The following is a 27,182-nucleotide window of genomic DNA, read 5'->3' as shown; positions in this document are numbered from 1 at the left end:
TGCATGATGCAAAAATCTCCAAATGGTCCTCAAGTTTTAAACATTTTGAGAAACATATTCAAAACTTGCAAAAACAAGCTCACATACATTTGAATTTATTAGATACTAGTTCCAATTACTTTTACGCAGACAGTGATTTTCTCTCATGGAAATCACCTTGTAACCTCATGGCCATAAGCGACATGCACAACACTTCGGTCCCTTGTGTTGATATATGATTAAATAATAATGTATACTTTATTAGTCCTGTAGAAAATTGCTTAGTTCTATGTTTAACCCATTCACTCAGTGAAGCAGTGGGCAGACGGTACTTTGCTCGAGGGTACCTTGAACTCCCGACCTTGAAATCATGGGGCAAACACTCTACCTACTGAGCTATCCCTGCCAACAAAGATGCAGGAATAAAATGTGGGATAAAAACCTATCAGGGTGCACCATTACAATTACAATGTGCTCAAGAAACTAAACATGTTTAAGTTCTGATGATTTTACCATAAATCATCTTAAAATAATATATAGGTGTATACATAATAAGCTCCCTATAAGTGTTCTGTCAGCTTGTGGCTTATTTTTAATGTGTGCATATATTATATAGATGTATGTTGGTAATGATTTTGTGTGTGTGTGTGTGTTTTAAAGTCCCAAACAGGGACAGGGATTTTAAATTATCTTAGGCTATAAATGCTGTGGTGTGTTTTATGTAGTTTATGTGGTTTATGTCACATGCAGCTCTTGTATTTTAGGATTTTAGGACCTTATGACCCAAAATGACATTTTTGTGTAATAAAAGATGAACATGTGAAATGTTTGCTTTTCTCTGTCAGTAAAATATGAACCACAAGAAATGACTTTGTGCTCAGATCTTTATGGCTGCAGAGGTCTGAAGATAAAATCTGTATTTTCTAAACCCTAAATTCATTTGATAGGTCGAAGATACGCAGGTGTTTTTCCAGCTGCTACATATATGTGAATATATTTTGTCTACATAACTTTAAACAGTTATGTTGTTTTAAAAACAAAGAAATTAATCATTTCAATTTTGAGAAATTTAACAATCCTTGTAACCTTGATCGAGACAGTCCTATCATCAGGCTTAGTGTCATATTAAACAGCGAACGAGTCATTTACTGAAAATGATCTGAAATGTGACCATACCTCCTATTTTAATCCCCCTCAGTGCTATGGTTATATGATTTCACTTGTCTGTGACAATGAGCCATCACTGGTCAATACTGGTCTTCGTGGCTTCATCAAACAATAACATGGTTGTAGAAAAATAGCCACAGTATGAAAAAGCAGACTCAATTTTCATGAAGCTGCTAAACAAGTCTTGTCACTGGTGGAGCATGGGTAATGAGAGTTACAAATCCCAAAACACACAGCACTCAGAGAAATGGAGAGAAAAATGTCAGCAAAAAAGAAATAAATAAATCAACAAATCAATATAACCTGTGATTTCCACTGAGGGAAGGGAGACAAAAAGCCTCACCGTCTTTGTTCCACTTCCAATTAAACTGCTTAGGGAATCGAAATTGAGTTCTCTTGTTAACATGTGTGAGTCTGTCTCAAAGGGAAGCAGAGGAAAGAATATCAGACAAGTGCAGGGCTTGCTGATGCTTGACACCAAAAGTGCAAAGCTGATGGAAACCACATCCTGTCTAAACAGTCCTTCTGTAACTTTGGCTTATGGTGGGGTTTGTTATTTCAGTCGCTTCTCTAAGGAAGATTCATAGGAATGAGCGCAGGTGGGAAAGTAATCTTATGGCTCATAGAACCCCATTAACTAGCCTGGCCTGTGCTCCATTTCACTCTTGGATAAGTCTGGGAATGAATGATTTACTTGGGAAAAGAGAGGAAGGGGAGAGTGAAGACAAAGAAGTAAAAAAAAGAAAAGTGAGGGGTGAGTAGCAGACGGACGGACTTTCTAATAGGAAACCAAATGTAATACACCACGAGCCTGAATTCTTCAGCCATGAATTCAAATAAGAAAAAAAGAGACGGATGGAAGAAAAATCCTGAGCAGAAGGCCTGGGGTTGGTTACATTAGAGCTTAAGTCAAACATTTCAAGGACAGATTACTATCAAGAACTCTCATTGTTCTCGTCTTCCTTCAAGCAGGTAGCCTCTTCGAGTTACACTAATCCCAGCATCACTGTTCATATAACCCCTGTTCAAGCAGGAAATGTACTTGGCCCCTCTGAAGTAACATTTAGACCATGTCCAAAGCTAGCATTACTGCGGTGACCTGCAGTGGGCACTACTTTGTAAATCCTCTTATTCCTCTGTGGTCTGTGTGAGCTGATTTTCTGTGACATTCTTTTTCTAGTTTCACAATAAGACATTTCAATGAAAATGAGACAGCTTTTAAAGCGCCATTGCAGATACGACTTAGTCTCTGGACTCGGGCCTGGCTCAGTATGATGGATAAAGTTGTGCTTTATGATTTTTGTTCAGAATCAAGATGAAAACTTGTAGTTATGCTGGCAATGTGGCATCAAAGATCACAGCAATGGCCAAAGACGTTGCTGTGATCACAAGAGAAATTATTTGCATTTCTTAAAATATCTCAGTATCTCCTTAAAAGACGAGCAGAACAACATTATCACGATGCTATTTATGTTTTCAATGAATGAACTGAAATGCGTTTGGTGTCATTGCTGTGGTTTTATGAATAAAATGTGTCAAAGTTAACTAAATCCCCATGACCCTGAGCTCCTGCACTTAGATCCCAGGCTCAAAACTTTAAAAAAATAGATAAATAAAAATGTGTGCATCTGACAACAACACTCTGGGAACCCTTTCAGGCAATGAAGCCGTTGGCTTGACAAATGTAGCTAAACTCTAACAAATCATACTGCCAAACACATTATCAATAAGCCTAAAAGATGGGATAATTAGGCTGGCAGATGTGGCTGGTGACATCTCAAGGTGACACGCTTTTCATTTCCGCTGTGTTGAAGGAAGGGTGAAGGGACCACTAAAGGGGCCGCCGTTGCCAGAGATTCAAAATAAGATGCCAGAAAAGTTCTGCTGATACTGCTGTGCTTGCGTGGTCACAAGGCCATATGCTTCGACTTTAATTATGAGGGACTTGGGGAGAGAGGGACTCTGGGTTGAACTATGAATCACTGCCACTCTGTATGCCCCAAAAGCCCTGTTCTACTGGATTTAAACTGCGCCCACGCAGGTCTGCCACCGTCTATAAATATACCCCATGCTGATGAATGTATTAAATAGACAGCTGATAACACGGTGCATTCCTATATACCCTTTTTCAGCTTAATAAAATCCATATATCCAGAATGTTTAGTGTTATGTGAAAAGGATTAAATGGTGATTGTTAGTATAACCTGACCTAATGCATCCGGCCCTTTAAAATGTGGAAGCAGAAAAAAGCAAACGTCAAGCTACAACTCTGAAACAGATCGGTGCCGAATCCTCCAGTTAACAACTGGAAGCTTACTACTTGAGTTCTGTGTGTGAAGGTGGGTGTAGCTGGAGCAAAAAGTCAAACTTAAATTAGTGATGTGCTCTTGTTGCCCTTCAGCTGCCTCCAAAGACAAACAACTCAAACTCCAAACCTTTTGATAGAGAGTCCTGCTCCACAGCAGATCACTGAGGTTATTACTTATCCACCCAGCATTGTCCTGCTGTAGCACACGAGTGGCACTGCGGTCTAAAGCTTTTACAAATATTGAAAACTAGGCCTTAAGTCGAGCATGTATACTGAAACTTTGAACCCTCGTGAGGTCTAAAGCAATCCTCCTGTTCGGTGACACAAACCTGCCTCTTACAAGTAGGGCAGGTCTGTGTCACCGGGACCCCCAGCCTCAGCTCTTTTCCCCTCAGGTAGAATGTTGTGACCCCCAGCTGTATTAATTATCCCGTCCAATGTTGTCAGCTAATTAACTGACACTTAACACAGGAACCGGCTGGGGCAACTCAATGCAATTAATCAGTGTTGAGAAATACATTAAAATCCTTCCTGCACATAATTACTATAGAGTTTCTGCTTCTGCTGAATTTTCGTGTATTTACACTTGAAGTTTACACAAACAAAAATGCCTCACAGCTTTAGTTTAGACTCGCTAAAGTAGCCGACGGAAATGTAATTAACTAAAATGTGCATGTAAAATGAAGAGCAACCACTTAACCTAACCCCATGCAAGCTGGGGCACCTGGAGAGAGCCTACACATGCACAGGAAACACATGCATGCATAGACTGCACAGAAAGGCCCCGGGCAGCTGGTGGGTTTGAACCCAGGAGCTTCTTCCTGTGGGGCAACAGTGCTCACTGCGGCACCACCGTGCTGCCACTGGCAGAAACATTCCTAATCCTGAAGATATTACAGTTGATACTGCAGTTCGAGAGGCTAATCATAAGCTTACACTCTAGCATGAGTGATACTTTTTTTTTTAACGTGTGTTTAAAGAAAAATCGATACAGCATATTCAGTAAATGATGCTGTAATATGACCTGTCATATGTTAAAGGACATATGACCTGGAACATGTCCTTTAACATTCCAACGTATCCCTCTTTACTACATTAAAGTTTATGCACTCTTTGCATTTATTACCATCATGACAAACTGGTTGAATGTCAACACAATCTAAAGGAACTGACAAAAAGAGAGGAGGAGGAGAAAGACAGAGAAGCACTTAGGAAACGAGACCCGTGGAGTCTGACAAAGCATAAAACTAGTCCAGCACAGAGGGAAGTGACAGGGAGTGTCATACGGTTGCAACCCCCTTGGCGGGGGAAGCACGGCTAAGGTGCAGTAACATCACCAGGTCAAAGCACAGCACAGTCAAGGTGCGACTGCTACAGAGTGCGCTGTGATTTTGCATGTGTGTAGAAAAAAGCGTACGAAAGTGAGACTAACTGATCAGATTAGGATGACAAAGTTATGGCAGCGACTGCGTGTCGTTAACTGTGTTTCTCCCACCAAACCCCACCCCCCCCACCGTGGGGAAGGAGGGAAGGGGGAGGAGAAGGCTATGATGACAAAGCTGGTGAAATGATGGGCCGCAGATGCCCTTCACCAACCTCTGAAGATGAACAGCTCCATCCGGGAGCCACTGATAAAGAGACTTGTTCTGCAGAGGGTCGTGAAGGTATTTCATCGTTTATCCTCTGGCTCCCCTGAATTAGAGCCGCTGCTGCTACGGACCCATCCTGATCAGACATATTGACTTCCACAAGGAACACAGATTTCCTGTTACAACTGTATATGTGACGACTCGTACATGTGCGCTCGTCCTGAGAGTTATTTATTATGAAATGCTACCCTACACTTCTGCTCTACTACAATACTGCTGGTGGTTGTATTGTTTACACTGTTTGTGTGTGAATGTTTGTTGTCATGGCTCCTGTACACACACACACACACACACACACACACACACACACACACACACAGAGAGAAAGTAGTGCACTCATTTCCAAATCCACAAGATAAAGTTCCAAACCTTCACAGGTGTGTTGAGGTGGGATGAAGCTTACAGCAGAATTTGAAGACGGGTGTGGTCTGACCCGTGAGTATTAAGCAAAAGAAGGGATTAAAATTCAAAAGATTTCCACATGAATGCATGACGACCATTGCAATTAATATATAATATATGAATGTGAAATGTGCCTCTGTGCAGTGCAACCAAGTGTCCTTCTTTCCGCTTCTCCATTAAAAACTAAAGTGCAAACGGAATTTAAATGTACAAGTTTTAAATGGATGAAGTATACCGCCTGACATGATCCCTTTTGTCTTGTATGACGAGGTTGGAGGGGTGTAATAGTGTTTGTCTGAGTGACAGCTGCTAGCAGGGGAACAAGAGAAAAAGCAAACTTACAGTAACCTTACATGTCAGAGGCTGACAGTGTCAACAGTGTGCTGTTTAAGAGGAAGGCCCACAGCAGCTTTGAAGTAGACTGAGGGGAATTCTGAGTGTTTGCATGGTTTACAAATGCAGACCAGCAGCTAATTAACTGCTAACCTAGAGACTGAGCACATTCAAAAAGCCTGAAGTATAGAAGTTCAGATGTGTGTTGATAAGTTAGGTAAGGACACTTTAGCTGGAATGATACATGCAAAAGCCTAAGGGTGCCTGAATACTTTTAGAACAATCACATTAACGGTGGTTAGCACAGGCTCCAGCTCTCACGGACACTGAATTGGAGAGGCAGTTCAGAAAATGCATGGATGGATGGTGTGACCAAACATAACCAGCTGCTAAAACACTTTGTGTTCAGGTCGTATTTGTTATGAGATGTTTAAAAGAGGACTGCAGAGGTGAGAAAGTAAAAACAAGTTTTATTCAACAAGCTGATGAAGTTTAACAAAGACCGTGAACACAAACTGCAACAGCAGGATGGCAGGTGCACAGGCAGGGTGTCTGTCACAGGAGGGTGAGCAGACAATGCGAAAAAGGCCGGACTATATATACAAGGGAGAAGCGAGTGCGAACAACACACAGGTTGTGCAGAGAATCAAAAACGAAGAGGAAAACAAAGAGAGCAAAGCAACCAGAAACAAGTCAAGAGCTTTATTACCAAAATAAAAAAGACAAAGACAAGGAAACATGGGAGTACTTTGAAAAAGATATGAGAAAGTATATCAATTAAATCATAGCAGGGAAAGCTGAACAAACCCATCAACAAGAAACCACTGTGTTTCACTACATCCGATACAATTAAATTTGAGTCATCTAAGTCCGTGTGAACCTCCTGTGATTTGATAACGGTGTAGTGCTGGCTCCATATGTGATTAAAAAAATGAAACTGGAACGACCTCTGCGTTCATTTTGTCGTTTCTCAAAAATTTCAGATCTTCATTTTATCATTGTAGCATCAGGATAAGTGATTGTACCACTTTAATGAATATGCTGTTAATGAGCTTCAAACTGTTGCATATAAACGGCTGATTACAGCATATTGATTTGATCCCATTATGCAAAGAAAATTCAAATTATCATTGGCTGTGGGATAAAAGATGACTTAAGTATAATTTGGTATCGAGCATAAATAAAAGACTGAGAGGAGAAAAACTAGTGGTCATTCAATAGAACTTCCCTGTAGGAAACTAAAATAATCCATTTCTCTGTTTTGAATTATACAACTTTATTATACCCCAAGGCTTTGGTAATGCTGTTTCATAAGATCCCTGTCAATAAATCTCATTAAAGCTGCTTTAGAATCAAGGGAAGCTAGGGACAGATGCTTAAGCACGGGCTTTCCAATTTAACAAGTGAATGAATAAATGGGCAGAGAAAACTCAACTGGAGGAGTCGCTGCTCACTGATCGCTCTTCTTCCCATGTTCTTTGCATTCGGTGGGGCTATTGGTGGGGAGCTAAGTGAGAGTTTATAATAAGCAGATCCGGAGAAATGCTAAACAACGGCAGGTCCCGCAGCGATTTGTCAACGTAATCAACGTCATTGATTATGACAGTGGCGCACTGCAAAGACGCTTGCACCTGGTGAAAGCATAGATTCCCCTGGAGAACAAATCTGTTGCAAGAAAACATCACCCACAATCATTTAACGTCATTTACGCTAGCTCGCTCTGTTGAGGTTATCTGCATGCATATATATTCATCGTTTAACAGGAGTATGCTTAAAAAGAAGAAGACGAAAGAAACGCAGAGGAGTTCTGAAATGCAAATGCGCGACTGCTGACACAAATTGCGGGAGTTATTCTCCTACATTTATCCTCCACGCCACGTGACAATAACGAACAACTCTCGGAAAACGGCTGACTCCAAATGTTAACAGTTTGTGATGGTCCGCTTGCTTTTTTGACTTTCTAACTCTAACATTTTCAATAAAGACTCTTTATCCAAAACACAAATAACAGAAACAATATACTGTACATACTACTTAATCTCTAACAATCTTCAAAATCATTTGAACTGCTTTGTTATGCTAATGAATAGAAAAAGAACTTTTACCTTAAAAAACCAAGACACTGCAGTTATTCTGATAGCAACCATCAGCCCTGTCAGTCATGGCTCTCGTCGAGCTTAAGAATTCTCTCTCCCTCTCTGTCCCTGTGCTGAATAAATTATAGCCCCCTTAAAACTGCACCCACTGCCTAATCTGCCTTATCATGTCCAATCCACATTCACGACTAGAGGGCTGCTGTTTGAGGATTTTGTCTTAGAATCCAATGGGGGGGGAAGACGAGGGCCCCTGAAGGCATGACCTTCCCTCACTGCCACCAATTATATCAAGGCCTTATAAAATATAGATTATGTGCCATCTTGGTGCTGACATATCTAATGGCTTACAGCATGGAGAGAGTGCGCGGAGACCACGGGCAGAACCTGAGGGGCGGTGGAGTTGGACATGACGAGATGAAGGAAATAACACAAAGAGTGACCTTGATGGGCCAAGCCTGGCCTGCTCCGAGAATGACTGAACAAACGAACAAACGAACGAACGATTGAATGGACAGGCTTATTTCCACAGGATTGTTTGATCGATTCAAATCTAATCAAGGCTCCAAAATGCACTGATTGCAATGATATTCATTAGCCTAAAATGCAATAAAAATGTATTATTAATGGATAGGAGCTGAATTTGGAACAATTGGCATTTAACTTTGTGTCTTAACCTTTCAGCATAAATGTCAAGTCAAATTTTAATAGAAAAAGTTTGGAGTTCACCCAACAGTGAACGCATACATTTTAGCCCAAGTGTCTTGTTGGACACATATATATTCAAATCAGAAATGAGATTTACAAACAATCTTAGTGGCAAGATTTCATATTTCATGGGAATGCACGATAACAAAGCATGAAAGCTTTGCAAGCCTCACCTACATGTTCCATCAATCTTTCACACACATGGCAGACAGAATCACAATCACATATTCCAAGCATGCATGTTTGATATGATCAGCTGGACTGCAAGAGGATACATTTTGTCAACAAAATCTGGATTTTTGTGGTGGTTTTAATCAAATGTTGGTTGCTGCTATCAATGTCTTGTGTGAGTGTTCCTTTTACCTAGGCCTTTATTTTGCCTCATACATAAATCTACAATTTATCATAAAACTGAATGATGGAATTATTAAGTGTAAGACGATGATGACAAACAGGCAGCATGTAAATAAAAAAAGGAAAAGAAAACTTATTTTTACTTTACTTCTCACTGAAAAGTTACCGAACTCTTCGTTGATTTCACAGCAACTCTATCACTATACAAGAATATATTCTTCCCACACGGCAGCGTCTGAGGCTGAAAAATCAGCTCAGTGTTTCTCACACATTTAGATTTTATTTGTGGTAGTGCTCCTTTGGAAATATTTTATTTGACAGGTACTACATGAGAAATAAATAAGTGAGCAATGTATTCACCTGCCTTCTGCAGAGATCTTGTGGCCAAACTTCAACTCCAGCATCTTAGACTGTAGCTTCTTCTCTACACTCTGATGGTGGACTAGTCAGCTCTACAACTGAGGTGTGGCTAAAAAACCAATGCAACTCACAACAGACCTTCAGAGTAGAACTACTGTCACCTGAGATCTGCATTCCAACACGATGGAGTTCATCAAACATTTAAGAAACACTGAATGATATGAACAGTTGCCACAATAGCAAACTGGCCAAACTTTCAATATAAGGGCAAGCTGATTGTCCACGAGGAAATCAGTTGTAGATGCCGTCATTCTCTCAGGTGGGTTAAAAAACCCCAGCAGAAACAAAAAAATTGCAAACTTAGAAATTCAGCCAGGGATCAAATAATTATTTCCCCCTCTGTAATTTCTCAAGCTTCCTGATTCACCTCAGCAAACGTGTTGCAGCAGGTGACAGCTTACTCATTTTTGATGATGTGTGTGTGATGCAATCATGAATCCTATAAACGGCTCTTCTTAATCAATTCTGCTGACATTGATTGATGGACTAGAACTTCATCTTCTTCTTTATCTTCATCTTTAACGTGACCAGGTGGGTGTATCTCTCTGTAAGTAGCGCTGTATAAAGCGCTTTGAGCACTCAGAGTAGAAAAGCATTATATAAGAAGCAGTTAGCTGGAGCTAACCAGAATTTAGCTTCTTAACTGGCAGAAGTATTCCAAAGTCGGCAGATTCTCGATTGAAATGTCTTCATCTGGTGCTGATAGGCTTATTCAACATCGTGTGAACTCATCTGACAAGGTGAGGTAACAGACCTTCATTTATATGCAAAATTACTACAACCACAGTATGTGTAGCAAGCAATGCAGAAAGTCATGTGCCCCCACCCACACCCCTAGTGGTTGTAGTCCTAAACAACCGCATAGACTGTTTATGCCAGGGGTTCAGACTGCTAGTCTATTTTTTACATCACTTTCATTTTCCCACGCTGTCAAACTCAATCCTGACATTGTTGTTCTAGTCCAATCATTTTCTTGTCCGCCTTCTGTGAGCCAATCAGCTGCTGTTGTGTGTGCTTTAAAGCACGATCTGATATCGTCGTGTTGGTGTTGTTCCCAGATCATCATAGTAAATGTTGTTCCAGGATCAACATTGGAAGTGACCAATCAGAATGTTGTGACGTCATACTTTTGCGACTTTGGGAAAAACCGCCGTAAAACAAAAAACTGTACTAAAGCTGCGAGAAACCGCCTCTGTCCGCCAATCAACGGACTCTGACCCTGACCCTTTAATAAACGGTAAGCAGAATTGATATTGTCCTTGCAACATTGGAATTTCATAAATGCACGAATGGCTTGGCGCGCAAAAGAATAACGTCACAACAATGTGATTGGTCACTTGCAATGTTGAACCTGGAACAACATTTTCATGATGGTCTGGGAACAACACCAACATGACGACATCAGATCATCCGTGCTTTAAATGTCATCGTTCTTCAGTCTCACATTGGTACAGCCTACCTCCTCTCCATCTCTGTCTCACCCTGGTCACTCAGAGCCCCATCCGAGGTGCCATCTTTATTTTTACCAGGGGGTCCTGTCCTAATTTCCTAATTTCGGGACTCTGTTCTGCTATGATGGTTCATTGGAGTCTAATCAGGAAACACCTTTGAATTGAATTGTATATCTTATAAACTCATGTCCAGTTCCTCCAAATGATTTCTCCTTATTGAACTCTTACATATACTGTATACAAAATAAATGTTGACACTTCCTCACGATCCCTTTTATTTCTTTGGAAACATCTCTTCTGAAAATAAAAACTGTCAAATCAGCCATTTCACCAAAGCTACAGCAAAAATCTGTGACTCTGATGACAAATGACAAGGGAGCCGCTGCAAAGCTGTGATGACTGGAAGGGACAACGCTTTCACCTTTGGTGCACTCTGTTGCGTTACATCTTTCTGAGCATTCACACGGACAAAGATACAAATGCGACGTGTGTTGCAGAGGCAGTGTCATTATGACTGCTAGCAGAGGATGAGAGCAGGTCAAGACTGCTTCGCTGACCTTTTAACCTCCACCAATTGATTCCTTTGTCCCGGCTCTGCTCTTCTCCTGCCTGGAGACGGCACAGAAAAATGGCTGTCATTCATTTACTTGTTGGGTCTTCTTTGAGGTTTTTGTTCTTTGCTTTCTTTCATCCGCTAAAATTTTCATGGGCTTTCCTTCCATCTTTCTTACACTCTATTGTCTCTTGTTCTCCTCAATTTTCTTTGTCCATCGTCTCTATTCTGGTCAGTTATCTCTAAAGCTCCATCTTGGAGGAAATCTGCTTAGCAGCGTTGAGCATACTTGATTTCCAATTAAATCAAGATGTATTTGCCTTTCAAAAACCTCTCTTTCCTCACTCTTTCTCCCATCGGAATAATTGATGGAGGTCTCTGGCCTCATGATGAATGGCTTCCAAGCCCGGAGATGAATAGGAAGATGAATGATTTCACCCCTGCGAGGGCCGGAGAGGGCTGGAACAAGGAGTGCTGACATTGTGACAAATACACTGACCATAGCAACGAAACCTGGTCGAATCAGCAAGGGACAGAGGGGTGGCGCCCATCGCACCTCAACAGACGTTCCCCTCACTTACACCGCCTCTGCACGTCTGTCTAACCGACGGACAATTACCTGAGCCTTGCAATTAACTGCAGGCGCTGTTATAATGCCCGTGGCCTGCCAGGAGACGAGCAGACGTGGCGTAGAGCCAGCAAGCTGGGGCTTGGAGAGCTTTGCATCTGATGCTTGTGTTTGTGCACTCAGTGGAATGGTGGAGGCCAAGTGAACAGGTGCGGTAAGGTAAGAAGATGCCCCAGGTGACTTCATGTGGATGGTGTCGCCACAGCCCCGGCCAAGATTTCTAAACTGAAGCAAGTTTTCTCTCTGTCTTTCACACAACTTGCTGTCACACAGCTGAGACATAGCAAATGTTTATAGGAAAGAATTCAATGAGCATATGACGGACCATCTGTCTTAAAGGGCCAGTAAGTAAGACTGCTACTGGCCCACAGAACATAATGACCATAATATATCCACGTAGGGGGTGACAAGATTGTTGATCAGTACCACTGACTGAATGATTATGTTGCCAGCTGGTGAGCTGCTGGCTCTACAAAACTTTCTGTCCTGAACTGTTTTGGAATGAAAACTTTTCTCTGGTCGCAAACAGGCTCATTTAACTTTTGTTGGTCCTCTTGTGGTGTGCTGCTGATTTATCGTCACTTTTTCAACACTGTGGGTGACGTTCATTTTTATGTTATATATCACCTATATTCCGATTTTCAGAATTTCTGGAAATTAAAAAGAATTAAGCATTTTCCTCTCTCTTTGCTATACTCAGATTGGCTTCACTGAAAGTAATGAGGCGACTGGTTTAACTGACCTGATTTAGCTTCTTGTGGGTATAGCAAGAAAAACTGGGCTGTCATAGGCAGCAAAACGAGGCTTTTTTGTGAACAAAATAGTATCTGCACAGAAAAACATTAACAATTGCAGACACATGTCTGTTGGACACCAATACATGTTTAAAATCCATTTTGTGAAACATTAAAGCCCCTGACAGACTGTCCAGTCTATCACCCTACACTGAGGTGTCCAGGGTGTAGCCCACCTCTCGCCCTATAACAGCTGGTATAGACTGCAACCCCCTTGTAAGCCTTAATCGGAGAAACAGAAGAAAATACATTGATAGATGATTGGTAAAAGTGAATACCTACACCAATAAAAACCAAACAAAGCAGATCATAATAACATTTGTTTTGCAGGTTCATATGCATTACTACAAGCTACAGTATGATTGCAGTTGTGAACAGATTTGACCTAAAGCATAACTTGTCTGGCAAAGTTTTAAAATCCTGAATCTCCTTTAATTAGGCAGATAGGAAGCTCCAGAAAGTCATGCCCTTAACTGAGTGTAGAGTTTGTGACAAGTCCAGTTATAAAAGCATTAAAATCGGTGGCACTACATAAAATATTACAATGCTGAAATCCCAATGGAAATTTGGCCAGAACTTTCATAGTCATATAAACTGGTTTTATAACAGGGGTTCATGCCTGAGTCAAGTGGTTATACAGCATGAAGTATCAGAAAAGTCAAATTGTCCATAAATTAGAGAATTATGAGCAGTTTCCAATTCTAGGAAGTTTGGGGATTGCTTCTAACAATTCTACTTACCTTCAGATTATTATTTTGCTACCAATGATAGCCATTATTTTATTTTTTTTTAGAGTTTGTGGGTGCTCTGCATGACCTTAGTATGATACAACTGCCTTCCCAAAAATCTAATAAATGGCTCATCAAATACTGCCTACTGCTAATAGCATCTCTAGCTGTGGGAATAACTGGATTTAAGTTAGCACACACACACAGCCATTAGATCACCCGCCGCCCAACAGAACAACCTCAACCCGAATCACAAACCCCTGACTGCTACAGCAACTTCTTCCACATTTCTTTCTCAATTTTGAAATGAAAACAAAGCTTAGCATTTACAGTTTTTTACAGACGCTAGGACACATGTCCCAATACTTAGGTCACTTTTGCAAAACTCTTCACACAATCCTCCTAACTGACCTTCAGCTTGGCAAAGCAGTTCATTTCACATTCAAAATGCACTACAACTACCAAAACACTTCATTCAGGTCTCAAATAAACTCATTCTTCCAGAACACTAGCAAAGGTTGACAGCCGACAAACACACTTTGTCATCCACAAAACAATGACCTGAAAAACACTAACAACATGTAGCATTACACAGTGTTTCCTTGTGTAAAACAAGGACACATCTCTGTTTATAATTTCAATATATGTTACTGGAATGAATCAGACATCATGCAGAATTCGTTAATATTTGTTTATGTATTTTTATTTTTTTGCACTAAGTAATCCCAAAATACAAGAATTTGTATACACACCATCCACTGATACACATACAATAGTAATGCTATTCTACTCGGTCTTCTCCATTTGGCCACAGGTTCTCATCCACATCACATCTTATGTCATCTAGGGCAATACACCTAGGAAATAATCTTCTGGCTGCCAGAATTGAAGGAGTTGAAAAATTGAAGGAGTAACACCTGTGTAGATGTTCATCTACAATGAGAATCAGCTGTGGCTGGTTACAGTTTTTTACAGACGCTAGGACACATTTCTCAATACTTAGGTCACTTTTGCAAAACTCTTCACACAATCCTTCTAACTGACCGTCAGCTTGGCAAAGCAGTTCATTTCACATTCAAAATGCACTACAACTACCAAAACACTTCATTCAGGTCTCAAATAAACTCATTCTTCCAGAACACTAGCAAAGGTTGACAGCCGACAAGAATCTCCTGGCATGCCTGATCCATCCCTGGCAATCTTCTGCTGATATCTCCAGGCATCCAGCATTCATTGCATCCAGGAGGGACATTTGATCATGTGGATGATGGTCGTAAACCTTCCACCGCCATGAGGAAAAGAATTCCTCTATGAGGTTGAGGAATGGAGAGTAAGGTGGGAGGAAAAGAGACTCCATTCTGGGATGGGCTGCAAACCACTCGGTGACTGCACGGGAGTGATGAAATGCCACATTGTCCCATACAATTATAAATGTTGCCTGATTCCTTCTCGCCGCATCCCTTTCCTCACCTAGCACAACCCTTCCATAGAGATCATGCAGGAACGCAAGGAGCCGTTCAGTGTTGTATGGCCCAATCAGTGGTCTGTGTAACAGCAGTCCATCAGTGGATATTGCTGCGCACATTGTGATGTTGGCACCCCTCTGGCCTGGGACATTCACTGTGGCTCTCTTCCCAATCACATTCCTCCCTCGTTGACGTGCTTTGGCCAAGTTGAAACCTGCCTCATCCACAAAGATGAAACTGTGGTGCGTTTGCCTGCCTTCAATCTCCATGACTCATAAGCTCATAAGCTGTTACAGTAGTAAATTTGTATAATTGTCTTTGTGTGTGTTTGGTTTTGTTCAAAAACAGATCTGTATTTTATTCTGATCTTACCTGGACATACTGGTTCCTGAGTTGCTTGACATGTTCAGAGTTCCTCTCAAAAGGCACAGTGTACAACTGCTTCATCCTGACCTGATGTTTTTTCAGGACTCTAGAAATTGTTGTTACGCTTACACTGTGAATATTTGCGAAGGTAACGTTGTCTGCCAAGACTCTTTGTCTAATTTCAGTGAGTTTTATCCCATTGTTTCTGATGACCATATCAACAATGGCAGTTTCCTGCACATCAGTGAACATCCGTCCTCTCCCTCCTGTGTGAGGTAACCGTTGAGTCCTAAGCAGGAATGCAACAACAATTACACAAAAGCTTATTTACTTCTGAAATGTGCAAATGCCCCTGCAGAATTCAAGTTACCTGTTGGTTTGCCGGAAAACTCTAACAATAGATGCCACTGTAGAGCGTTGCAGATTTGGCTGCACTCTCTGACCAGCCTCTCTCATTGAGTGACCATGATTTACTACATGATCAATTACAGTAGCTCTGATCTCATCTGAGACTACAGCTCTTGATCTTCCTCTTATTCTTCTTCCACCACGCATACGTATTCCTCGCCCCCTCCCAGCCACTCTTCTTCCTCTTTCAGCCACTTCTCCATTTCTGGCTGGGTCCATGTTTACGTCACAAAACAAACCCATTCAGCAGTTGTCTCCTTTTGTAATGGAATTGAAGGAGTAACACCTGTGTAGAGGTTCATCTACAATGAGAATCAGCTGTGGCTGGTTAAACTGCATTTTTAGATTTAAAACATGCTTCAATAAAATATTGCTGTTGAATTTTGCTGTCTTATTCAGTTTTGCATTGTGTTATTGTTTTGGCCATAAGTTTAACAGTTTTGAAAACAGTATGTAAGCACATGCAAAATGTCCTGTCCGTACAAAGATTTTTGGCAGTTGTTGTGTCTGAGTGAGAAGATAATTCATGAAATTTGAGAGATGTAGTCATTGAATGCATTTTGTGCCAAAACAATGATAACTGGTCCTCAGTTTAGCCCACATAGACTTCTGTTGTGCTCACTGTGTGAGGAGTTTTGCAAACGTGACCTAAGTATTGAGAAATGTGTCCTAGCGTCTGTAAAAAACTGTAAGTCATATTAAAAGAGTCTAACAGAAATGAATACAGTACCAAATATTATCATTATTGTTAAATAAATGTGTTTTTGTGCTCTGGATCTTTAGCTGATATTAGGCAAGTATACATGTGAGCCTTAGCAAAGTGAATCCAACTAATCAGAGTAAGTCAGCTATGGCAGAGATCCAAAAATAAGCATTTCATAAGCAAGGTTTTAAGGCAGCATAAGACAAGTTTCAGGAACACCCAGGACAGATTTTTGCTGCCTGACTTACTGGCACATCAGTCATAAACAAAGTTATGTAACACGGCAAAGGGAAATGTTTAAAAAAATAATGACAATGTGTCAGCCAGAAGAAAAAAGGTCTGTGGTCACAGAGATTATGAGATCTCTCAACAGTGAATGAAACACACTTACTAACATGACAGGTAGAGCATCGCAAGACTACTGACTATTACACTGAACTGCACACTACTGTAAAATGTTTTCTGTACAGGCAAAAAGAAGTATAAGGCAAATATGTACTCTTCTGCGTAACACATTTGTTCTGCCTGAAGCTCCACAGAGTGCATTTATGGACCACAAGTGATTGCTTGTCAGCTTTCATGAGGCATTTATGTGATGCTTGCATCATTTGTGACAAGGCGATGGAAGAGTATGCCGGTTTATTTAGAAACATCTTAAATATAAAAGAGCTTGAGGGTTATGCCTTCTTTTCTTATGACATTCAACACAGCAGCTACAACAGTGTTTTGAAGATGCTGTAAGACACGTTGATAAGTTTGCCTGAGATATTGAGTCCATTCATTATGGAGGTAGTGTTTTCAAAAACGAACAACTGGTCATGGAAAGTGACCTGAAATTAAACTTTCTGTAATTTATGCAACTAAGGATAAAGTCAGTTCAAAAGGTACAACAGAACAAAATTAGGTTCATATTGACTTGACAGCATCACACAGTTGCAGCATCACACAATTGCCTGCATATCCATGATACAAATGTCCCATTCTACCACCCAAAGGTGCTCCGTTGGATTGAGATCAGCTGACTGTAAATTGGGGCTGGTCAAGACATCAATTTGAGATCATTTGAGCTTTAGACATGGCATGGGACAGAGATGGACATTGTCTGCAACATTACTCTGTGGCATTTAAATGGGTTAGTACTAAGGACCAGCCTGAACTGTTGATTCAAGGCAGGATGGTCGATGCTTTCATGGGACTTAGACCAAACTCTGACCCTATTCTGTGAATTTCACGGTGGATTTATCAGGCCAGGCAACATCCATCCATCCATCCATCTTCTTCCGCTTTATCCGGGTCAGAGTCGCGGGGGCAGCAGCCTAAGCAGAGAAGCCCAGACCTCCCTCTCCCCAGCCACCTCCTCTAGCTTGTCCGGGGGAACACCAAGGCGTTCCCAGTCCAGCGGAGAGATATCTCTCCAGCGTGTCCTGGGTCTGCCCTGGGGCCTCCTCCCAGTGGGACATGCCCGGAACACCTCACCCAGGAAACGCCGAGGAGGCATCCTTGTCAGATGCCCGAACCACCTCAACTGGCTCCTTTCGATGTGGAGCCCCTACCTGATGGCCGAACTTCTCACCCTATCTCTAAGGGAGAGGCCAGCCACCCTTCGGAGGAACCTTATTTCCGTCGCTTGTATCCGCGATCTCGTTCTTTCGGTCACCACCCACAGCTCGTGGCCATAGGTGAGGGTAGGGACGTAGATCGACCGGTAAATTGAGAGCTTTGCTTTTACACTCAGCTCCCTCTTCACCACCACAGACCGGTGCAGCGTCTGCATTACTGCAGCTGCAGTCCCAATCCGTCTGTCGATCTCCGGCTCCCTTCTCCCATCACTCGCGAACAAGACCCCGAGACACTTGAACTCCTCCACTTGGGGCAGGAACTCATGCCCGACCCGGAGTGGGCACTCCACCCTTTTCCGGCTGAGAACCATGGCCTCAGATTTGGAGGTGCTGATCCTCATTCCCGCAGCGTCACACTCGGCTGCGAACCGTTCCAGTGCGAGCTGGAGGCCCTCACCCGATGAAGCCAACAGAACCACATCATCCGCGAAAAGCAGAGATGAGATTCTGAGGCCACCGAAGTGAAAGCCCTCCGCCACTTGGCTGCACCTAGAAATCCTGTCCATAAAAATTATGAACAGAACCGGTGACAAAGGGCAGCCCTGGCGGAGCCCATCAACAGGCAACATTTTTTCAAAATTTCTAATCCCATTTTGGTGACTTGTGTGAATTGTTAGCTGACATGAATGGCAGCTGAGAATCAGGATACTATTTATTATTATCATCTGCTTCAAGGTTCAGTACATTGTGCATTCACAGATGCTCTTCTACATACCTTGGTTGTAAAAAGTTATCTGAGTTACTGTTTGCTTCCTATCAGCTTTGAGCAGTTTAGCCATTCTCCTCAGACCTCTGGAACCAAGAGAACTGCCATCACGGGACATAATTTTATATGTATTTTTTTCTCTGACCATTTACTGTAAACCCTCTTTCTTTTTCTTATTTTTGTCCCTAGCTGGCGGTCTGCAGGGGAGGTCAGCCACGAAGCCAATACATCGCTGTGGGTGCTGTAACAGTCACAATGGTGTGGTGTCCCTTTAAGACACCCAAGTCGAGGGTTGATGGTGTCATCAGTTTGTGCCACTGCTCTGCTCTCTCTCTCTGTGATTGTGTGGACATGTGCTTGCACGCTAGTATATGAGGAGGGACGGATTTTATGTTTTACCTCTCCAGACACCTTTGTTTGCAACATTATGGGTTGTACGAACACTGTGCGCTATGTTTGTTAAGCTGCAGCCGTTCAACCGGGCTTATATGGTTGATGAAGAGAAGGTATATTAAAGAACACACTGTGGAATTCCCAACGCCAGCGTGAGTGTGTATTCTTTTGGCTACCCTGCTAAGTGTTTTGCTGCCTCCTCTCAACCACTAAACGCAACCCGACGTTACAAAATGGCGCCCGAACATCTTCTCTTGGACCTCGGTATGCAGTATCTTCGAGCAGTTGATGATTGGTCCATAAAAAGGTACGATGCGGCAAAGTGGATGTCTGCCGTGTTTCGCGGGAACGGACCAGGCTGGCCTGGACGCGGACGTCGGGAGGATCGAAGGGTCGCGGCGGTGCATTTCCGTGGCAACGACTGGAGCCGCTCCAGCGCTGTTTGTGGACTGTGGTGCCGTTCTCTATTTGGCCTCTTCGTCGTGGCTCCATTGGATGTGCGTGGACCTGCGTTTCCTGGGCGTGGGTTCGATGCAGCTTTGCCATAGTTCCTGAATTTGTATTTTTTCTTATGTATTTCGTGTTGGTTACTGTTGTGACATGACTGCTGTTTAAGTTTTCTACAGTACTTTCTGGTACTGTTTTCACATATTATGCTTACTGTTGCTGTTTTTGAGGAATAAGAAGAAACACAATGGAATTCCCAACGCCAGCGTGAGTGTGTATTCTTTTGGCTACCCTGCTAAGTGTTTTGCCGCCTCCTCTCAACCACTAAACGCAACCCGACGTTACAGTGCCTTAGGGCAACGATGCACTTCTAGGCCTTGTGATCTCTGGCCTTGAGGGTTAGACGTTGTTGTTTAAGATCATCTTCAATTTGCTTGATCCAAGTCTTCTTGGGTGCGTCATGCTTGATTCTCCAATGGGCGGGGCGCTGCTGCAGCAGAAGGCAATATGTCAGGCGATGGTTGCTCATGCCACAGATGTGGCCAAACCATTGCAGTCATTGCTTCTGGATCAGCACTTCCATCGAGTGTTGCTGGTGACATTGACTACATATCGTGCTGAGATGGGAAGGGAGGGACACTCGGAGAATCTGATGCACATGGCACATTTGGGGTGACCGTGGCGCAGGAGGTTGGGAAGCGTATCTGTAACTGGAAGGTCGCCGGTTCGATCCCCGGGCTCTCTGTCCTGGTCGTTGTGTCCTTGGGCAAGACACTTCACCTACCGCCTACTGGTGATGGCCAGAGGGGCCGATGGCGTGATATGGCAGCCTCGCTTCTGTCAGTCTGCCCCAGGGCAGCTGTGGCTACAACTGTAGCTGCCTCCACCAGTGTGTGAATGTGTGTGTGAATGAATAATGGAATTGTAAAGCACTTTGGGTGCCTTGAAAAGCGCTACATAAATCCAATCCATTATTATTATTATTATTATTTGGAAGACCTCGAGCTTGTTGAGGTTGTGCTTGAGGATGACCAAGGTCTCGGATCCATAGAGAAGAATGAGCAATACCAGTGTGCAGTACAGGCGGATTTTGGTGATGAGGGTGAGATTATCTTCTTCCAGACGCACCATCGGGGGGGGCAACCTTCTCTGTAAATCCTAGAGAAGGTTGCCACTTAAAATGGAGCATCAGAATGGAAAAGAACGGTGATTTAACTTCAGCAGAGTGTCAGCAGAATGTCTACATGCCTAAATGCATTGAGCTGCTGCCATATGATTTCCAGCACACATGATGAGTTCAGCTCTCTCCATGATAGATTTTGACTTCTTTATACAGTAAATCTATATATGTGGACCACCATATTGTACTTTCCAAATACCCCTAAGCATCAAGCATCAGTTCTTCTATCATTGGAGGAGAAAAGTGGGAAAACGGTTGTGCCTTAGAGTACACTGTGTGCTTCTAAAGCACCATGCCGGATGTTTTGAAATGATATCTCAATTCATGATATTACTCTTCAGTAAAACCCACAGCCAAGGCCCAATACAAAGGTGGAGAGGAGAAGTGCTGCTACATCGGACTGTGTTCTGGGCTACGTGCACTGCAAACCCAGGAGCAGTATAGGGATAAAAAGGTTTGAGCTGTGCAGGCAGAAAGGAAGGCACAAAGAGGAGAGTGAAGGGCTTGGGGACTTGACAGTAGGAGATCCATTTAGATTAGGCGGTTTTAATATCCTCTGAAGTTTCCAATAAATGCCAGTTGGAACCAGTGCTACACTGTTGTCATTTGATTGTCCATCACCTTTGCACATAACCTCAGATGATGCAGTTCTGAATTGCTGCCCTGACTGGCCTTGTATCACTGCCGTTATATCAACAACAAGTGATAAAGCCATCCTGCAATCTGCTGCTTTCTACACTGTGAGGCAATTTAGAGACAGTTACCCAGGTGCCTGGAATAAGCTTAGCCAGCAAGCTGCCCAGATGAAGCATTCCTGGGAAAATATGCTGAAACATAATTATTAATTTCACACTGACTATTGTTGTAAAACATGAAGAAGAGAGTTATTACTTATACAGACAGGCAGATAGAGGATATCCCCTTCACTGCATCTGCCTACTCTTTACAAAATATCTGCAAGTTCTACAACTTAAATGCTAGCTCAGAGGAAAAAAAAAAGAAAGGAAAAAATGTTTTTCCAAAACAGAGTGGCGCTTTCGAGCTAACTTTTCTGTCAAACTGCTGTTTTCCTTTTAAATTAGTCAATAAAGAAGTCATGATTGCTCAGCACGATTTCAAAGATTTAAAGCTGTAAAACTAAGCTGGGCGAGAGAAAAGAAAAAGCAGTGAGGTCAAACTCTGTAGCTAATGAGGCGTCCAGATGGATGATACAAATTTTGGCCTTCTGGAATTGCTTGATATACAGCAAGCCAAGGGGTTTTTTCTTCATGTTTTCTGTGTTCACGGCAGCTGTTTCACACTGGACGGCTGCGCGCTGTTCAAACATGGAGCCATGTGCTGCACTGGTAATGAAGAGAATAGAGCACGATGGCTTCTGGTACCGCTCACTAATGAATCACGGCAGTGGTGGCACAACCCACCAGCCTCCCGCCTCCTCCTCACAGTTGTCAAATGAAAAATTATTTTGCTAATGTTCTACCTATTTTTCCTTCACATTCATTACTGACTTGAATCATGAAGCACAGATTCAGAGTTTTCCCTGAGAAGTAGCCAGAAAACTTTTTGGGAGTTTTGTACAAGCTTTTCCACTCATACTATATTTTCTTTGTGTGAATTTTGCAGGCCCATACTGCAGCTGACAGCCGTCAGTTTAAAAAAAATACAAATGATAAATATGTAATAATTATTTAAGGATTGTGTTCGTGCATTTAAAATATAACGAGCTGGCTTTTGCTGGCAGTGTGTTTCCTGATAACTAAATAAAATGCTGATGAGGGATAATAAAGCACAAGCTATGTTTTACATCGACAAAAATGCAACATGGTAAATATCTCAGTTTAGTCCACAGAAAGAAAAACTTAAACCACTCTCCTCTCTTATATTATTCATGAGTTCAGATATATACAGGAATGTAAAGCAAGCAATACTTCAAAGAGTAAACACAGTTGGTCTGTTAAGTATGTGCACAATGTCTCTGTACACCACCACTGAAGCGACTGTAGTAAAGACCTGGCAGAGCTTCTAAAGAAGAAATACAGTGTCTTGATGCATTCTCAATCATCCAGGTAAATAAATCTCCAAAAGTTGATTCTGTTCATCTGGACACAGCGTTTTGTGGGAGAAACGCTTCATCACTCATCCAGTGACGTCTTCAGTCTCAGCTGACTGCAGGTTCACCAACATTTGCATAATGACTGAAACCAGCCCAGTGAAGGAACAATGGGCGGGAGGTCAGTTCCTTAATCTTAATTATGCAAATTCTCATGACCATTGATCAACAACCACTGATCAATGGCCATGAGTACCATTCACAGAGAGTTGAGGAAAGGCTGCAATCACAGTTTATAAGATTGGGGAAAACTGCAGTCAGCTGAGACTGAAGAAGTCACTTGGATGAGTGACGAAACGTTTACGCCCGGATGAACAGAATCAACTTTTGAAGAAATACAGTGTTTTGTGATACCATTGGTTCTAGACTTCAGGCATGACTGCAGAGTATTTCCACCCAAGTATTAAAAAGAATCTTTTTATTTAAAATTGTTACTTCTCCAACACATTTTGAGTCTTAGAAAATGCAGCAATATGTACAAACCAGCTGTAATTTCTAAACACTTAATGCAATACCTCTGCACTGCAATTCAAAATAGCACAACAAGCAAGGCTTCAGATCTCGAACTGGAGATCCACCAATCCATTCTAAGATCTAATGCTGATCCTTTGGTAAGTATTTATCGAATACAGAGGTAAATTAATAAGCTCTATTTCCTTTTCCTTACAGCTTTCTAAAAACTGTTAAAACAAAAAGTAATGAGAGTGAGACAAAGCATCAAAGTAACCCCAGTTAAAGTAAAAAATTATTGCAAACATACGCAGAAAAGCTGAGCCCAGGATATCAGAGGAATTATGGAAAGTTCTGGAGGACATTATTTATGCCTAATGCATCCTAACTGTAGTTTTCTTGCCAAAACTGTAGACATTGCAGACAGTTTTACAGCAGGGATTCAGTGTAATGAGGAAAAAAAGCTACTGGCTGAACATAAACCATTGTTTCCTTAATTTCTATGTGAGGTTTTATTTGTTATTTTGCTTCTTTGTTTGATTGAGGAAGATTTTCAACAGACCGGTGATAACAATGCTTTCTCACAGCTGTGTGCTAAAGTATGAAATATGGTTTCATACCTGTGAGGTATTCTGGGTCGGGCACAGGGTCTGACAGCTCCTCGTGGCATTGAGCCTCTGTTGGCACCGATGCCACCACCATGCCATCTGGGAGCTGCTGTTCGATGCCTCGGGCAAAGTTCTTCTGCCTGGTGTAAAGAGAGACAATACAGAGAGCTCCAATTAAGAGACATCAGTGCTCAGTTGCCCAGCACGGGATGAAAAGGGAAGAAAGGGAAGAAGCAGAAATTCAGGAAACAAGGACAAAGAATGATGTGAAGGAGGTAACGGCAGCTGTCATTGTCACAGTTTGTAGTATTTAATGTATAAAAAAGGCAGCGAGTGAATCAGTTGGGAAAAGTCATGTTATCACAGGTGTTTTGTTCCAAATGTTCTGCTCTACCAACATTTTAACACATGGACTGAACAAAGTATTGGGACATGCATCGTAGCTCTAATTTTAAAATGTGCAGCTCCATAATCATTCAAGGCAAACGTCATCCTTTCAGTATTTTCCAACCTCGGGCCATGATGGACCAAACATTTGCATTTATCACTTGAATTAATGTGTGTTAGTGAGAGCGTGTTCACCTGAAGCACACCTCAAACCAGGCAGATACAATCTCAGTCCTAAACTCTTAGTGAAAGTTGCTAACTGACAGATTATGGTGACTGTGTATGAATGCCATATGAAGTCAGACCGGTAATCTAGAACTGCTGCTGTTACTCAATAACACAATTAAGAGTTTTTGTGTTCTATTAATTTTATATCAAATTGGGGCAGTAATCGTTTTTCACTGCAGTAATACTTTTATCCTCGTGAAATATTTTCTTTACTCTGTGTTAATCGGGTGCTGTGAACACTAAGTCACTAATTACCCTTCTGAAGTTTGATGATGATGATTAAACTACTATTGCCAGAGGGTTTGCAGTTGCATGTGATGAATAATTAACATTATATAAGCTATAAATAGCCATAGAAGTGCTTAGCGGTTTTGTTTAAGACTTCTGTGAGTTTGATGTGGAGCCATTGTGATGACTTGTGATGTTATTTGGTGCACTTTTTATCGACAGGTTTACAACGATAGCAAAGAAGGCTGGTCTGTTAGTAGGAAATAGTCGATGGAGGGTGTCAGTACATCCATCTGTAAATGTGGAGATAGATGTGTGTATGCTCACGCAGTTCCACTGCAATTTGAGATTTATACAACTTAGAGTGCACGCACATTGTGCGATAGTAGCAAAGGTTCAATAAATCCACACTGTGTAAAGTTTGATGCATGCAGACCAGGGATGGCAGACTCATTGTACATCATGCGCCACACACAGGTCACATTGATCTTAAGTGGGGTGGACAGTGTTTCTTTCTTGTAATTATAAAACAGAAAGTGCCCTTTGTTATGTGGACTGTAAACAACAGAAATTTGCATAGTGAAAACACAGGACATTACTTTGGTGTAATATGAATGGCCAAGGAGGAGCTCTTTATCAGCAGGAAAAGCTGCAAAACATATTAACACATTTAAAAAATGTATTCCCTCTTTCCCATTTCCCAAAACCCTCCAGTGGGCTTTGGAAAGACTGGAATCTTTGTCAGGTCCATTCTGACCCCCGGGACTTATGTTTGACTGCCTTTGTCCTGGCTAGTGCTGTGGCAGGCAAGATGAAGGACCCAAAATGCAGGAATCAGAAACAGGAAGTAACTTAGGTGCAGCTTTATTGATGGAAAATCTTAAAAGAATAGCCGTTATAAAAACAAACCAAAATCTCAAATGCAGAACTAGAACTAGACTGGGAACAGGAACCTAGAAACTAAGAAAACTCATACTAGGAAAAACCAACCGGGACACAACAAGAGAGTACGATGCAATAACAAGGAGGGGATGACAGAGGACGGAAACACACGGAGGAATAATAAGGAAACAGGAGACAGAAGGGCGACACAGCTGGGTTTAATTAGGCAGGACGAGACAAGGAAAGCAAAACTAAATACACAGACAAAGACACGGACTTTCAAAGTAAAACAGGAAACACACCGACTAAACTTACAGACACAGACTCAAACATGGTTTCACACAGCAACACGACTGACTTGGAACCAGAAGGAACCGAGAGACTAAATTTAAGAACTAGAAATCACAGAACCATGAACCAAAAGACTGGTAACGATAAATCGTGACGTAATCAAAGCTTAATAATAATACAAAAATCAAAACCCTTGGTCACCGACCCAGGACCGTGACACCTTTGATGTAGACTGAAGGTTTTATTCCTTTGCCATTTCTTTTCATTACACGTCACACTTAGCTCAGTTGTAATAACTTCAGAGGGACCTGATACAAACCAGGCTTCTGCTGCCACAATCATACATTTTCTTTGTTGTTTGAATCCCAGCCTTTGTATTGCAACTTCCATCTATTCTTGATCTGTATCAGCCAGGATATGCTCCGGCAACCCCAATAATCCTAAATTGGTAGATGGAGATCTGTTATGATTTGTTTAGATTTTTCACAAGTGCCGCTGTCGAGGTGATGGATTTGTCAGTTCATGCTGCGTTGTCATTGGTTCATTAGTGAACATGGGTCATAGCAGATGTCACATTTTGAGAATTTTGTTGCAGGCTCTCGCTGACTACAAGTCAAGAGACAGCCTTTAAAGAAGGACCTGTGAACTTCACAGTTCAAAATGATCATTTCTGTTGCAGAGGCTCAACACCAGACAATATAAACTGGGCTTCACGATTCTACACAACTGTGAAAAAGTATTAAACTCATTCATGAAACAGCAGTCCAACTTATTTTGAGCTGAAATGTGAATGATGCAAATAAAGGAGGAATATAGCTTATTAATTATTCATTTAACTCTAGTATCAGATCGGTACTCTGTATCAGCAGATACCCAAAGAGATCCCAAGGTACTGTACTGGAAATTGCAGTAGGATGAATCCTCATGCAGAAAAAGATGAAGCACACAAGGATGGCGACTAGAAGGACAACTCAAAGATAGACAAGTGTTTTTCATAACTGGCAGATTGTAAGGCAATACTTTCTGGCAGCTCGTTAGAGACAAATCAATAAATACTAATAATTATGGTAGAGTATGGGTGTGTATTGAAGAGACAGAGTCACATTAAGCATGTCATTTTTCATTATGTTTATTGTTCTGCTG

The 27,182-nt window shown here is 41.8% G+C and overlaps 1 protein-coding gene across 8 annotated transcripts in view; it reads right to left on the bottom strand.

Annotated features, from left to right (window-relative positions):
- The window catches only part of astn1 (astrotactin 1), a 500,282-nt gene that overhangs the window by 187,280 nt on the left and 285,820 nt on the right, over nucleotides 1-27,182 (bottom strand). For all 8 annotated transcript variants that reach the window (XM_085439848.1, XM_085439850.1, XM_085439853.1 and 5 more), the window contains one exon: nucleotides 24,036-24,163. In XM_085439848.1, the coding sequence (XP_085295974.1) occupies nucleotides 24,036-24,163 (128 nt within the window). The remainder of the gene's footprint in view (nucleotides 1-24,035; nucleotides 24,164-27,182) is intronic.

The sequence above is a fragment of the Copadichromis virginalis genome, linkage group LG18 (assembly GCF_057382275.1).
Source record: "Copadichromis virginalis isolate Kocher_CV1m ecotype Utaka linkage group LG18, C_Virginalis_male_GT1.1, whole genome shotgun sequence".
Classification (NCBI taxonomy): domain Eukaryota; kingdom Metazoa; phylum Chordata; class Actinopteri; order Cichliformes; family Cichlidae; genus Copadichromis; species Copadichromis virginalis.
This window is presented reverse-complemented; position numbering and strand designations above follow the sequence as displayed.